The sequence below is a fragment of the Pterocles gutturalis genome, unplaced genomic scaffold (genome assembly GCF_000699245.1).
Source record: "Pterocles gutturalis isolate BGI_N339 unplaced genomic scaffold, ASM69924v1 scaffold10110, whole genome shotgun sequence".
NCBI classification, from domain to species: domain Eukaryota; kingdom Metazoa; phylum Chordata; class Aves; order Pterocliformes; family Pteroclidae; genus Pterocles; species Pterocles gutturalis.
The window spans coordinates 39,799-56,317 of record NW_010145882.1 but is presented as its reverse complement, the minus strand read 5'-3'; the positions used below and the strand labels follow the sequence as shown (position 1 = coordinate 56,317).

Sequence of the window (16,519 nt, the reverse complement as noted above, 5' to 3'; positions counted from 1 at the left end):
AATGTCTCCCTATATGCCAGCAGCTAAGTGACTGGGGAGACACACAAAAGCAAATGCTAACAGTGGGCTGTGATTCTGGAAGATGATCAGGAACAAAACTTCTCAAAAAGCAGGTGACTAAGACCAGCAGCAATGACTGACGAAAGAAGATGGGATAGACACACACAGCCCCAGACTCAGGTTACTGCAGGGGTTATCCATCACCGCTGCAGCGTCCTGGGCATGTGGGAGCAGCTGAGTTCTGGCCACTCCCAGCTCCAGTTGCCATTTGGTGGTTAAAGCAATAATGGCAATCAATAGGGGCCATATAAACTAAAAAGTAGGCACCAACACCAGGCAAAAGCAAGCCGACATGATAAAAAGGAAGTAACTAGCCCAGCTTGTAGACAGCCAGATTATACAGGCTAATTATTTCACTCACATTCAGGGAATGAAATAGAGGTTTGCTGGGATAGCGCACAGATACTATAGCCAGGAGAGACTCTGAGACATCCAGACATTGAGAAAACACGGCAGCAAAACAAGTAATGAGATGCTAACAGACACTAGGAGGGAAGAAGAGGGTGATCAGTCAGTCCCCAGCCAGCAGATGTGTTCTTACTGCTGTTTCATACAGCGTGCGCATCTTACTTTTCTGTCTTCCTGTTGAAAGGTATTTTGAATGGTGATGAGAAGACTAGCGAATCTGACCTAATTCATTTCAAACCAAGAAATATGTTACAGAATTTCCACTATTATAAGTTTTAAAATAAGAAACTGGTTCAGGCTACAGTAACCTTTGGAACAAAAACAAGTACTAAAAGCCTGGGATAGATATATTCTAACAAAATTTAATGCAGCATTTTTGACACTTAATAATGAAAACATTTTTTTTTTCCCAGATAATCATCACAAAACCTCCTGGAGCTAAACTCCATTGGAAGTCTATCTGTTTTACCAATTCATAAATATGATGTTTTTTCCATCCCACATTTGATAATCTGGAAACAATTTTCTGCTTCAAAAGAGATTATGGCAACACAAAGCTGATCTTGTCCTTTGCCATGAAATCTAGGAAAATATGTTGTTAAGAGGGAGAGGGATGTTCCAGAGATAGGAGATGATGAAAAACGAATGAAATACTGGAATCAATTGCACAGAGCACATTATTTTTCATATGGTAAAAGCATTAAGAATGTGAAGAATCCACATGTGCTCTGGAGTTACTCTGTTAAAGACAAAGCAGGATTTTTCCTGTAATCATTTCACTGTAATACCCAGACTCGTTATGGCCATCAGCACCAAACATTTCAAAAACAGGTGTCTGAAAGGAGGCACCTTTTAGGCATTAAATTAAACGACCTGATTTTCGGAGACCTGGCGGCCTGACTGAAGGCGGTGGGAGGCAGCGTGCTCCAGTACGGGCAGGGAGGGGCGCAGCTGGCCCAGCAGCAGGGCCATGCCCTGGGCTGACGTGGCTGGAGGGCTGGTGGCCCAGTCCTGCCACCCGCTGCACAGTCCTGGGGGAGCAGGGACAGGCTCCACAGCCGCCCTCTTCCTCTCCAGCTTCCCTGTGAAGGGCTGGAGCAACCTTGGCTCTGGAGGGAGAAAATGAACGCTTTCTTTAGCCTGTGCCAGGCTGGGGTCTGTCAGGGATGCCAGCACTGTCATGACAGTTGTACATTTTTGGTTCTCAGCATTATATTCTCTACCACTCGCTGTGCTCCACACTGTGGAGAGAGAAGGCGGGGGGGAGCAGCCTGCCCCACCATCCCTTCCTGCACAAGGCAGGCCGGGGTCCCACGGGTGGGGCAGGATGGTACTCTAGTGACATGGGGCAGGCCAGGGTTCCCAGGGCATGGGACAGGCCGGCACTCTGGTGACACGGGGCAGGCTGCGGCTGCCGTGGACAGGGCAGGGTGGGATGCGGAGCAGTAGGAGAGAGGGTCAGGCAGAACCACATGCAGCAATGCCTCTTTGCTGGTGGTGATAGCACAAGGACAAACCCTGGCTCTGTTCCCAGATCAATTTCCCAGATAAATCTGCAACTCTCCACCACCCAGGAAGAGCAGGGAGGGTCCCTTTTACAGCAGTTGTGAAAGAAGTGGCTGTTTTATCAGCCTGAGTGCAGAAAGGCACTGTTCTGCATTGTTTTCCTGTGAATGCTGGGAGAGTCAGAGGTGGTACGGCGGTGGGGAGGAAAGGAGGGGACAAGGTCAGAAGCGACTCCCAGCTCTAACAGATCTCTCTGTCAGACTTGGGTTTGGCTTGTCACAGAGCTTGGTCAGCAAAGAGGCACAGGCCGCTCACCAGCCCTGCTCTCCTTGGCAGCCTGGTCCACAGCCCCAGCCCCGGGTACATCCAGGCACTGGGGCCCTGCCTTAGCATCTCGCTCCCCCAATTCAGCAGAGGCAAAACAAGCCCTTGCTCCTCTGCGGACTGTGCACTGAGACATCAGAATTCATCACCAGATTTCTTCCTTACAGCTTCACTGAGGTTTCATGTCATTCCTTCTACTGCAATTAACTGGAAGTGATCCCGAGCAGGGTACAGCATATTGTTGAATTGGTACCCACTTCTCACAGTGATGCTTTCTAAGCATGACTTGCATATTCCTTCCCCTTCCTGGGGACATCTTTAATATTCACATCACTGAGAAGATGCTTCACACAGACACAAACTAGAACTAGGCTGTATAACTGTTCATTCATGTGCTTGTCGGACCCTAGGCTATGCAGTGCATCATCCATAACAGACGTACTCAAATACCAAGTCTGACACCACAAACTAATTTTCACACTATCTTGGAGAAAGATTTTTAGTGACTTCATATTTTATAGTTAAACCCGAGTGAAGTCTGTAATCAAAAAGAGGGTCAGAGACAAGGAAAAACACATTTCTTTCTACGTTACCCTATGAGTGAAACATTTCATTAGAAATGTTTTTTCTCACTGGAAAAAAAAAAAAGAAAAAAAGGAAACAGGAGTAGGTTGTCTTTCCCAAGGGCTTCCCTAGCACCAAGTGAAAGTGGCACAGTCAGACTCTACCCCAAACTCCCCCCATAACAGCAGAGTGGATCTCCTGGAAGGGTGTGAAGCAAAGAATAGCAGAGCTCTTCCGTACTCTGCTCTCCTCCCAAGGGAAAGATACACACAGGCAAATATTTCAGTCTTCTAAGAATAAGGTTAAATTCAAACTTTCTATAGCTTTGAAGCTAAAGTGAAAAGGGAAGGTCTGAAGCATTGCCAGCTGTGATACGATTTGAAAACTCATATCCAAGAGACTGCATCGCATCTTCCTACAAACAGTTCCTCCAACAGAAGGAAGCTGAAGTACAGTTTACCTTCCCTCCAACCTGTGTTAGTCATCTGCAATCATCTTTTTCTGCCTGGTTATTCAGTATCTTTCACAAAGGAGGATGCAATTCTGGCCTTCTGGAAAGTGTTTGAGGGGGTATTTCTGCAAAGTCCACCCTTCTCATACAATTCTCATGCATTGCTGATGGAGTCTCCCACTGTCCATGGCTTTACAGAGTATGACCATTCTTTCCTAATGCATAGAGAATCCAGACATATTTTTACGTATCAAACAATAAAGTGCTTTTGTGATGTGAACAATAGCCAATAACCTACATGAAGCTGTTATACTTTCGTCTCTAACTGCATGCCACAAGTGGCGAACATGATCACAGTTCTTGCTCAGTGAGCCACGTTCTACCATCAACTTTTCTCACTAACCCATGGCAAAAAAGAAGAGGACAAAAGTTGTGTTGAGGCAGAAGAGAATCACAGTACACTCCTGAAATGCTTTTGTTTTATAGAGCTGTCTTGCTATTTTATGAACTGTATTTTAGTGAGTAGCAGCATTTATTATTTACAAATTCAGCACTATCAAATAACCTAGAATTTTGCAACACAACTTGTGTTTTAAATGCAAAGAATGTAAGTTAGACGGCAATTAATTTAATGCATTTTTTGGTAAACAGCTTCTTTTCCAATTTATCAACACTTAAACATCTGCTTTGCCTGTAGTAACTTCCAGAACCGTGCACCATAAGCTACATAAATGGGCCATCCAAAAATATGATAGCAAAAAACTGTTTAAAAGACTCATGCTCACTCACAAAAATTTACCCATTTTTCCTGTAAACCTCAGTTTAAGGGATGATGACCCATTGAAGATGAGCTGCTGCAACCTGTTACAACTTCTAATATTTATGTGCATATGAATACTAACATATTTTATCTTTTTAAATCTCCATGAACTTGTTTCTTTTTGCTGTTTTAAAAGAGCTTTGTATTGAACTCTTCTGGTAAATTAATTACTGTGGGAATTTATTGAGTGCTTTATACCATAGCAGCAGCCACCTTGAAAAAACCTGAGGTAAACCATATACAAGAAAGCATTAAGTGAAGCAAGTAAATCCCCCTCAACCTTGCCTTAAATAACAGGTTTAATGTGACTGGCTTCTGCAATGCAAAACTAAAATGGGAAACTCCAAAAGAAGAGATTGGAAATACTGGTTTTCGTCTTTTGTAGACCAAAATCTGCTGCAGTTAACATTCCAAAGTTATTGGACCTATTTTCTTCAACAAAACTAGGATACGGTCAGTGAGAGGTCTGATCTTCTGTAAGTACCCAACATACTCTGGTACAGTACATATATATATATATATACCCCTTCAGCCCTGGACTGGAAAAATTGAAGAATTAACAGGGGAAGAGATATTCAGTTTAACCTCTGGCATTGCCACCATAAATTTTAATCTTTTCTCTGACTTGCACTTAAACTATGCATTGTCCTGAGGTTGTGACAGTGCTACTTCAAGGTAATTTCCAGAAAGAGATGGCACAAGAGAGGTTTCCTTTGTTCTCAGAACACTTCACTAGGGACTGAAGGAACAACAGCGCTGAGATGATGGGTTTGATGCTTGCAGGGTCCTCAACCCACTCCTGAATGAGTCAGGATAAGGAGTCTCTCTTGTCACAGTGCACAAATGCAAAGGACCTCCCTCCTCAGTATCTCCATGGCTAACAGGTACTCAATCTGCCCTTTCGCTGCTACCCCACACCTGACAGTGTCTGCACGCAGGCTGATTGAACACACCACCATTCCCTTCCTGTGTCCTGGCTTTTAGGTTCTTTGTATAGCCATCAGCAAGTGGATAATGTTCACAACAGAGCAGCATACACCTCATTTTTTACCACGCCTGGAAGAGGATGAATTCTGCCCCATCTCTCCAATCCCAAAATATTCTTACTCACAGAAGCAAGCCTAGCTGTAATGCTTATGGGTAAGTTCTACACAAGAAAGTACAGAATACTTTTCTGACATTATATATGTCACCTTTCAGGAGTTCATCTCAACCTCATAACAATTCAGCCCCTGCTGAAGCAGGAAAAGAGTACCTCAACCTGGATATCCTTAGTGTTCCTTGTTTAGTTTAGTACAATCTCAACAGTATTTGCTTTCAAGGTTTATGAAAGTATTACAAAGCTAAAATATGTCTTAGAGCATTTTGTATCTGTAGAAATTAAACTCAATTCTTAATATTGCAGTGGTCAGAAAACACACCAATTTGCATGAATTGCTTTTGGTATTGACAATTATTTTTTAAAAAGTCACACTTTCTCAAGGTTAAAAACCCCCACAACTAATAAGGGCAGCTTTCAAAATGATTTTTCAGTGCCATGTGGCTAATACACACCATGCTGAATTTTAAGGTCATGTATTTATTTGGAAGCATAATTATGCAAATGCTATTTTCATCACTGTAAATATATTCTGCGACGAGGACTAAAACTCCTGGTGCAAAGGTCCCCTTAAGGAGCTGCAGAACTATCTGTGCAGTTGCTTTTTATATATTCACAAATACACAGCCTTGCGCGGGTCTGTGTAGCTGAACGAACAGATGAGGTGCCCAGAGAGGACAGAGAAAGTCACACAGGCTGGGAAGTCATTGGTGTCCTCCCTTATTTTCAACCCCCACAACATGGACCTTGTAAAATTTTTGATCTGAAAGCTATCTCTTGGATCAGAATTGGTAAATATAGTTCAAATTATTTCCTAGTTGTAATAATGGAAGCTTGAAATGAAATTTCAGGTACTTGCATCTTTTCCTTGGAAATAAATAGATACAAATCAGGTTTTGCTGACCCTAGATTGTAATATGCCCTAACTCATACCGTTGTGTCAACATAACTACCAAGCTATAAGCCTGTAAGTTTTGTGGATGGCTGATTTTCTTCCATCTTCCATTTTCTCCCCACCAATGGACCTCACAACACATTCTTTTTTCTGGACAAGCAGAAAATGGTCATAGGAAACTAATTGTTAAGCAAGTTGCTCAGCTGGAAGGGAAGTTTGGGGGATATACAAAGCTTCATATCTCCTCAGTGGTTAAGGCAGTCAGCAGTTACCTTTGGCCTCTGTGAGCTCAGCATTTTCAGCTATTCATCTTCACTTCCCTAAAGAGATCTATAAACGCTAACAGCACAAACAATATGCTAGAGATTAGCGCAACTCATACAAATACACAGCAACCGACTGGCAGAGTAACGATTTTTCTCTCCTAGAGCAGGGTCTATGACAGGAGAACCCTTCACAGACTTTTGTGTAAATCTTGTCCCTAAAAAGACAGGAGAGATCACTGTCATCCTTGTCAGCACACAAAGTTAACAACAGTCAGGTCACCAACTATTTGTGATGCTGGAAAAAATCACTGGGAACAGCATTCATGTTTCAATTTCTTCCCTGGGACAGACTTGCTCTTCTCAGCAGTTTCCCCTCAAGGAACATTAAAAGAAGGTTGTAGTGAGGTGGGTGCTGGCCTCTTCTCTAAAGTAACAAGTGACAGGACAAGAGGAAATGGCCTCAAGTTGCGCCAGGGGAGGTTAGGCTAGATATTAGAAAAAATTTCTTCACTGACAGAGTGATCAGGCATTGGAACAGGCTGCCTAGGGAAGTGGTGGAGTCACCATCCCCGGAGGTGTTCAAGAAACGTGTAGATGTGGTGCTTAGGGACATGGTCTAGTGAGTTAGGTGGTGTGGGTTGACAGTTGGACTTGATGATCCTTGAGGTCTTTTCCAACCTTAATGATTCTATGATTCTATGATTCTATTATAAACAACTGTCCTATTTTAATGCAAATTCATGTTTTACACGAGATAAGACAGTAATGATAAATCCTTTCCATTTCCTAACACTAGATGAGAAAAACTCCACTCCATAAAGAACCAAAATTGTAATATCAGAGTGTCATTCTTAACGGAGGTGAAATATATTTCCTTATTAGCAGGAACAGAACATCATTTGTTCTTGTAACATGATCTGGTTGTCTGGAAAGAAAAATCCTAGTTAATCATTTTATTTTATTATATTTTTTCCAATGACTAAAATTTACACAAACTAAAATAACTAGGAATTCATCATGGGCTGACAATATTTTCAGATTAATAATGGGAGGTGTCACATCTCCTCTAAATTACTAACTACCTTGGCAGACAGCTAATAAACGCTGCAGCCCTGTGCAGCAGCCTCCTACACATTACGTTGTCCCCCGGGTGTTAAACGATACAAGATGCGCAGATTAGGAAAGTTTCTCATTTGCATAAATTAAGCCCTAGCTCTGCCTTACCTTGTCTCCTTGTCCTTGGGCATTGCAGGTGACCCATAGCCAAAAGCCTGCTTGTCAGCTGGAGATGGCACTGCCTCGGCCATGCCCGGAAGGCCGAGGGTGCTCCGTGCTTTTGCGTCGACGAACACAGGCAGTCCCGGCTCCTTTTTGAAGGACTGGCGGCTGGGGGAAGACCTGTCAGGCTGGATGGTGTGGGGAGGAATGTGAGCGCTATGGTGAGGATGAATATCAATCATTCTCATCTCAGCCACCCTGTGGGGTGAGGCGGGAGGCGTTTTAGAGCTGAGAGTGGGCAAGTGGCTCTCCGGGTACTTTCGTGACTTTTGTCTGTACAAGGATTGCTCCAGCATTTCAGGCGGCATAGAGGGGTTGCAGTAAGTGCTTGATGACCTCATGGCACTGCGATGGTAGGCTACAATGTGATCAGGGACATCGAGAGGGTGTCCGGAGTGGGGTGCAGCCACACTCATCCTCCCCTCATGAAACAAGTATGGGTCACCGTAGAGACCTTCATTTCGGATCAGGGCAAGGTTTTTGTTGCTCATGTCCTCGTCTGGCTTCACGTCCCGTCTCTCCAAAATGGCGCTTGGGCTGGGCGATATCGAGCGTGAGGCTGGCACGCTGGAGAGACGGTCCCTGGGGATGGTGGCATTGCCTGGCATGCCCATGGGCCGGCCCCCGCTGTACGGAATCCTGGACGGAGAGGGAGGCATGGAGTGGGGCACTGGGGTGGAGGGAGGAGAGCTGGGCATCACGTGTGGAGGGTGCGTGGCAGTTCCGGCACAGGAAGCACTTGGGCCATCTCGGCCTGTATAAGCAATTTCCCTCTGCATCTGGAAAGAAAAGGATAAACATAAGAAAATCACTGAATGAGCAAAACATGATGTGGGTTGTGGCAACCTTGACATTTACAGAAAAAAGGGGAAAAAACCCCAAACCCTCAAGACCAAATAATTTGTCATTTGCATAACTAAAACACTTTGGGACCTCAGTGCCCAAAGAAAATAACACCTATAAACAGCAATAAAATGGTCCCCATGTTAAAGAAATATGAGAGTTTTAAAAATGCTTTTACTTACGCAAATACCATCTTACCCTAAGCCGATATTTACAACTACCAGAGCTGAAATCTGGGGTATCAGTGCCAGGTCTTCTAAGTACATGTAGCCAGTGACAGACTTAAATGGTTTATTGATCAGACACACAGGCTAGAGTTCACTGCTTCCAAACCAGGAAGAAAATGCTGATGCTTTGGCATCACAAATAGACCTGAAGTCCTTAGACAAGAACAATAAATATTACAACCAATTGGCCATTTACTTCAGTGCAATTGGCCATTTACTTCAGCGCAGGTCAGTGCAGGATTTAGCCTTTTGCTAATAACTTGATGTGGCCCTTACTACACAAAGGATACACAAAGCATAGGAGAACAACACACACAAACATTTATTGACTGTAACACAGTCAAGTTGCATGAAAACAATTTGACCCTATAAAATGTGCCATGGGTTTGCTTCACATAGTTTGTGGAGCACGCACTCAGCAAGTCAACAAACATTTTATCACAGTTTTGTAACTTGCAGCAGTAACTGCCAGCACTAAGGAACAAGCAAGCAAGGAAAAGAAAGGGTAAACTTCCATACCAATGTGTCAGTGCTTTGTTAACAGAGGCCTTAGCAAAAATCTGCAATGGATACATGTGCTTCTGAGACTGCAATGACCTCTCTAGATGGCCGAACACTGTCAATGACAGACACTGGAGAAATTCTCCCTCTAGCAGGCATCATGTGCCTGCTCTGATGCCATTAGGGTAAGGTGGATAAACAGGTAGATGAAAAAGTCGGCTGGGTTTTACCAACTACATACAAAAAAAATTTACGGCTTCTGAAATTTGTGTTGGCAATTTCAGCTTCCCTTTCTATCACTTCCAAGGGATTGTAGAAAATTGAGCATCACCAAGCCCAAATACATGTTCCTGAAGTTACAGAGCACACACTAACGTGCAGTGGAAGTCGCTGATCTGAAATCTTCACCGTTTTTCTCCCCTCTCACTCCTTGCTTTGGCAACATGACTGGATTCATTGCAGTTATGGTGACCCTATGGCTGAAGAAGCAAGAAATCATATTCTGTTCCCACCCCACCACAGGTTTTTCCACTGGTAAGGGAATTGTGATGGCGGTATATAAACAATAGCTGTTCTCATCACAGCAGGCTCTGCACTTGGGAATTACCAATGACGTTCCCCAGGGCCAGAGATCAAAAGTCTGGAGTATCAGGTATCAGAAAGAAGAAAGGAGATAACCTGATTGTGGCAGCAGCAACAATGAATAAGTGTAAAAGAACAAAGGAGCATGCTGGGATGGGTCATAAACGAGCCAGACAAAAGTCATCAAGCCAAAGGGGAATGTGGGATGATTTTTTCATTTGCACAGAGTATTACTGTAGTCTGGATTTTAAAATAAAATATAACTAAATAGTATTAATAAAATTATCAGTGGGCATTCAACATAGTTTTATATCAGCTTGAAGAAACACTGCAACATACTGAGCTGTATTGTGTGTTCAGACTCTGGACTGGGGCCAGCAGAACAAAAAGACTCCTACTGACTTGAGCAGCTTTGGGATCATGCCTCCGGGGATAGGGAGGCATAGATGTTTTGCACTGAGAGAAGAGGCTGGAGAAAGAAAATCCTCCTTGATTTCTACTGTACAAGCTATACCATGCCCTGTTTAGTTGCTTCAGCTAAAGCTACAACAGACGCAATAGTATCTGGCACAGAAACCATATACAATGGCATATGCTGGGTTGCAGTGAGAGGAAAAAGAAAGTGTTACCTTGTAGAGAGGAGAAAATTTCCATAGGAAGCTTTGAAAGCAACAGGTTTAATTTCCTCTAACTTCTGGACTTCATATTCCTGTATATGCTCATTCATTTCTCATAAGTCAAAGAAATCTGGCAAATAAAAATTTCTATTTTCCCCCTTAACATATTGCCATACTTTAAGATGGAAATGAGGAGTTCAAATATGGGGCTGAGCTATTGCTCAAAACCCTGTGTCTGAGTACTGAGTATATAACATTATTTACTTTTGCTTTAAAATAGCACTTGGAGTGTGCAGCCTGAATCAAGACCCCACTGGGCTGGGCAGGGCACTAACGCCTGGGCAGACAACCCCTTCCTGAAAAGTTCACTTTCTATTTTAAGCCATGACTCAGGCCCCTGGTGGACCATGCAGAAGGGGAAAGCAGTTGGAGCCACAGAGTCCAGGGTGCCCAGGGCAGGTGCACCAGGGCATGAGGGCTGGCCAGACACGAGCTGGTGACCAGGAGCCAGGCGGCCTTACCGGCTGGATTACAGTGTCCTCTGCCACCTGGTCGATATTTTCTCTCCTTCCACTTTTCTCTCTTCTCCAGAATCTCCAGATTCTTTGCTAACAGCAACTTTAAAAATGTGAATTCTTGCTTCTCATCTACACTTTTGTGTCTTTTGTGCAATATTCAAGGCACAGTGCTCTCTCATATATACCCCACTTTCTGTGCTGTTTTTCTTCTGTCCTCCACCACAAAACCCCCATGTTGCTCAATGAAAACACGTACACTAATATGCAAGCTGTCTTGAGCCACATGTTCTTGGACTTCAACTGCATGACTCAGGGACAGAGAAAGAGGATATTGGGCTTATCTGAGTGTCTAAATACTAGCTAATTGCTTTGAGGGCAAAAGGAAGAAGATTTTTTAGTGCAAGCACAGGACCACGTGCTTGTCGACTGCAGCCATGTAGTATGTTTGCCTGAGGGGGTGGTTTTCTTTAGCACATAGCTCTTGTTCTTACTGTGGGTGGACACTACACCCTTGAAATAGAAACTAGTTTTGTCAATCCTTAGGTTAAAACATGGCAAACAGCTAGCAACAATTTTTGTATAAAACATTTGAGGGGAAAAGGCATCACTAAGAATCTTTCACTTTCTGTAGTAAAAAAGATCTCACCACATTTAAACATCTCCTACGGAGGTTTTTGGTCAGTCTAACAGCACTTAAGTCTGTAAAATGCAGATTTCGAATTTTTTTAAAACAGAGCAATAGACACACTGAAGAGTGTCCCTATATACTGAAGAGTGAATGTAATATAAAACGAGTTAATGTTCTTTATTTCAAAACTAGTCGGCATACTCAACAACATGCTGTATTTTGATTATGACTATATGCAGAAAGGTAGCAAACCAGCTGACCATTAAATTGGTGACCTTATAAAGAGTCTTGCTCCTGATAGCTCACACAGAGGGTGAGCAGATCCAGTGTCTCTGCATGCAGCAGAATACAAAGCTTGCTGCAGCTCCTTGCCTCTCAAATAGTATAACTGCCCTGAGAGAAGGACAGAGTCATGGTATCATAAGCCTTATGGATAGCAAAGAGCAAGCTGCTATTCAATCGCTCAACAGCTGGTGATTTCTGCAGTACAATCCAGTCTGTCTTGTTGTCCATCAGGACCAATGTAACACTATGCTGATCTTTATTCTGAATATTGTTGGGGCTGCCTTGTCTCAGGGCAGTCTGTCTCAAGATGGGCATCTCACAGTGAAGAAATTATCCTTACTTCTGTCTTTCCAGCTGCCTCAACACATCATTCACACCTGTGGCACACACCAGACGGGGCACATGGAGCTGTGCCTGCACGCACACCAGGGCAATGCCAGCTAGCATGTAAGCCTGCCACTGATCATCGGCACCACACCAACCCCTCACCTCACCACGCAGCTGGAGGTACAGCCTGACTCACACCACTATCTGCTAACATCTCACAGAAAAACACGGGCAAAGGAAAAAGTAGGCCAGAGTTTCTGACCTGGCAGCCCTTCCCACTGCTCTCCCAGGCCTCATCCACGTCAATAGAGAACACAGCAACTGGCTTTGCCCCAAGGGTTTCAGCCTGCCAAAATACCTACATGGAACGTGTTCCCTAGATGGAGCTTATCCATGCACCTTCTCGGAGACACCCCAGAGTTCCCAGCAGACTCTATTAATCACCTCTCAGGTATGTGAAGCTATTAGTTTTCTTACTCTCCTGTCGACACCCTGTGCTTCCCTGAGGAAACTGCACCTATGCTCTTCAAGCTGGTTCACCCAACAGTAAACAGAAGACACCTGCAAAGAATATTAACAAGAGTCTGGAGAGTCTTTGATGTAAAAGCTACAGAAATGCTAAGTACTGATACAATACTGATAAATTCATCTGTCTGTAAAGAGACCTTTTATGGAAATTGCTCACCAGAAGAAAATCCTCTAAAAAGTGAGGCAACCCTTCACTTTTCTAATCATGAAAGACCTAATTATAGAACCCCATGTCCAAGAATGATACAACCTATTAGTTTGTTCTTTCCTTCTAAAAATAAATTGACAGCTTTACTATACTAGTTGTCCAAAAACCTCAGTTTAATCAGTAGTTGCACCATAGGACACCACTTCTGTCATGACTGATCTTTCATTCAGGTTGAGTTTGAACAGCTGAAAGCACAAATCTGATTTTGCAAAAAAGCCTGTCATATATGATTTTAGTATTTCTAAAATAATATAATTTACAATAAGAAATAGTGCACTTGAAAACTACAGAATTGGTAAACAGTCTGAAAACCATTTTTTAAAGTATCTGTACCATGGCTATCTGTCTGAAAGCCAAATCCTCATGCTATCAGACATCACTGAGAGATTGTCACACTTGTATGTTCTTGCCTTCTCATAGTATGCCTTTTAATCCCTACAAACTTCCCTACTCTACCAGGTTATTACAGTAAAAAAAAAAAAAAACACCAAACCAGGCTGGCTGCAGCTGTGGGTTCCTCCAGCTGCCCAATGCCATAGTTGAAAACTGCAAACACATTAGCATAATTCTTAGATTTTTCTGGTCAGGAACCTTCCAATGAAAAATACTTTCAGCAGACGATGCTAATCCAAAAGAGCTGAAATATTTGGTAAAAACATCAGTAAAGACAAAAGTTGAAAAAAAAAACACCCAGCAGATTTCAGCCAAACACTGACATTATTTCTTATCAGACATCTCTGGGGTGCTCTAGAGCTTTGGCTTTACAGTTTCATAGACCTGGGGCAACTCAGTCAGAGTCTACCCTGGGGTAGGGACCCTAGCTCTTCCATGGTCTCTTCAGCAGAGCAGGCACTTGGATTTTTTGGGGTGGTCTTCTAGACCAAGTAGTAAGACACGCCAGGGGTTGCAATGTCCATCATTCCTCAGCAGTGCTTCCAGACCAGAAGTTTATTTGGCAATTTTGGCTAAGAATGGGCCCCCTGATGCCCAAAAGAGAGAATTCAGACCATGAAACAGCTGTCCTAGACTAAATTGGAGACCTGGCCTCAGCTAAGTCTGGCCCCACAGTACAAGGCTCTAGGAGCTGCCAGGGTTCACAATTGTTTTTCATTATGCAAAACACATGCCGTTAAAATAAAACTGATTTTAAATGTTCAAACTTCCCATGAATGGGGAACTACAAGACCCAGCTAGCTGTTCTTAGCATGTCCCACATATTTCCACTGTTTTTCTCCTGGATAATTTTCCAGACAAGGAGTTGCAGAACCCCCTGATAAATCTCCATATTTATTATAATTAACTTCCCATCCTTAGCATGCATCTAGATTTCAGTTCTTTAGCTCCTTTTGCATAGTTTTGGTATATGCCCGGCTGCAAAATCTCTGTAGAGAAGAGTTGAGCTAAAAACTCAGAACATCTATGAAACTTTACTTTTCTGGTTCTAGTGACTGATTACACCAGAACAGAATACTTAATTGGACATATATGGATATGGCAAGAGAATCACTGGGTTTTTCATTTTCCATTTATGCTCTTAATTCTATGGTTTTTCTCTCCCTTGATCAACAGTGCTTCAGTCAGCCAATCCTAGATGTTCTTAGGATGAGCCTGTGATGGTGAATCCACCCAGTCCTCCATTTCTATGTTCATAGACTTTTTTTTGCCAGGCTCCGTTGGCTAGAAGGTGACATGAACAAAACAGGAGAACCAGAAGATTATGTTAACTATCCTAGGAGGTGGGATTTACAGCACATAAACATGACCCTCCGGAATGGAGGTATCCTGAGTGAACCTTAATCAAGTGTTGTCACCATACTACTCAATATCACCGGGACATCTGGTCTCCATACCTTTCTGCCAGTTGTGCAGGTGTACACAAAGGTTATTGCATAAGCACTATTTCATCCTCAAGAGCAGAATTTTTAGGATACCATATTGTAACTGCCCATACACTGGCTTGAAGCTCAGCCACAGCATCACTGCCCTTTCCATGCCATAGAGCATCAAACACATGGCTAACATATTGAGCCTTATTTTATACCTACGTCTTTAATGCACACTTGTGCATGAACCCAGTCCCTACAGCGATCCAAATCTTTTATCTCAAGGTATTTTACATGTCTCAGTATGTCCTTTTATATCCCTGACTACATATAAACTTAATTTATACCATATCCTAAAGGTCCCACGGGGAAAACAAAGAATACCTAGTTCACTTTTTCCTGAATGTAAAAGAGATCCATAAAATTCTAAGCTAACCACAAAACAAATTTAATGGTAATATCAAAAATAATGTTTGATTGCTTCACCTTGCCTTTAAGCCAATGTGCATGCTGAAGACAGATCATGCAAACAAGCAGAGACGAGAGTTTCAGACCAAATCCTACACAGTCTGCTCTTTCAGGCACAATTTCTTTAAGGTATCCTGATGCTACTCTGAGTATTGTAGAACAATTGAAAACAGTAGCACTCTTATTACACTCTTAGACAACGTTGTTACCTATGGACAAATAAAACAATCCTTGATAAGATTTTTGCTCTGAAATAATTAAAGCCACTTACTGTTACTTAAGGACATCACCTGTATAGCTACGTCAGTGCGATGAACGTTTGGTTCCACTTCTTGCAATAAAGCACTTTTTGTTTTCAGCGTTGAATCTAAATCCTCAGCCTATGGTATAACATTTTGTATATCCATGCCTTCTGGAAAAAGGTTCTGAAACAGTAAAAGTGTTCCTTGTTCCCTCTGCTCACAACAGGCGCAGGCCACCTTGCTTTACCCGGTCATCTAAGTAATGCTGCTTCAATAGGCTGAAATACTTTTCCACATGACAAGCCTGCAATTTCTCCTCCCCTTCGAAATTAGTCACTAAATAACCTCCTTGGCATGTCACCCAGTCACAAACTGTGCAACACCATGTGATTCAATCGCTCAATTATTTCTTAATGTGTGCCTATAAGATGTATAGAAAGAGACTAACATTATGGAATGAAGCACAAGAGAGACTCACAAAGGGGAAAGCCATAAATAAAATAGTGAGTAACCTCCAGTTAGGTAAGAGAGCGCATTTCAAAGGCAACAATATGAAACACATACATATTAATTCCCCAACAGGTGAAGACCTCCAACCATTTAGCAAGCCCAGTGCACACAATTCTAGAAAAAAACACAGCAGTTATAAACCTTAGATTTTCACATACTCAGATTGGCAGTGAAATTTGGTAGAAGGAAGCACAAGCCCTTGTTGTGGAGGAGGCTGTCTATTCATTAACCAGGCACCTGAGCTGCCTGACTAACCTGAACTTTGGGGCCTCCATAAATCAATCTCATTGTTGTATCTGCAGCACACCACACTAGCCACTATGACCAGGGGTTTTTTTAAGAAAAGGGCACTATAGAGAAAGCAAAAAAAAAAAAAAAAAAAAAGGATGCCTCCCTCCCTTCCATCCCCTCACCCAAAAGACCATAAAATATAGAAAGTATCTTCTTAAAAATACAGTATTTACAGTCTAAAAGACATGGTACTTAAGTACCATAGGGGAGAATCTCATGACATGATCACTTCCCAGTCCTGCAGTTATTT

The 16,519-nt window shown here is 42.7% G+C and overlaps 1 protein-coding gene across 1 annotated transcript in view; it reads right to left on the bottom strand.

Annotated features, from left to right (window-relative positions):
• LOC104470562 (sickle tail protein homolog) overlaps nucleotides 1–16,519 on the bottom strand; it is a gene marked incomplete at both ends in the record, with an annotated part of 71,793 nt that overhangs the window by 15,520 nt on the left and 39,754 nt on the right. The window contains one exon of the mRNA XM_010085529.1: nucleotides 7,618–8,450. Within this exon, the coding sequence (XP_010083831.1) occupies nucleotides 7,618–8,450 (833 nt within the window). The remainder of the gene's footprint in view (nucleotides 1–7,617; nucleotides 8,451–16,519) is intronic.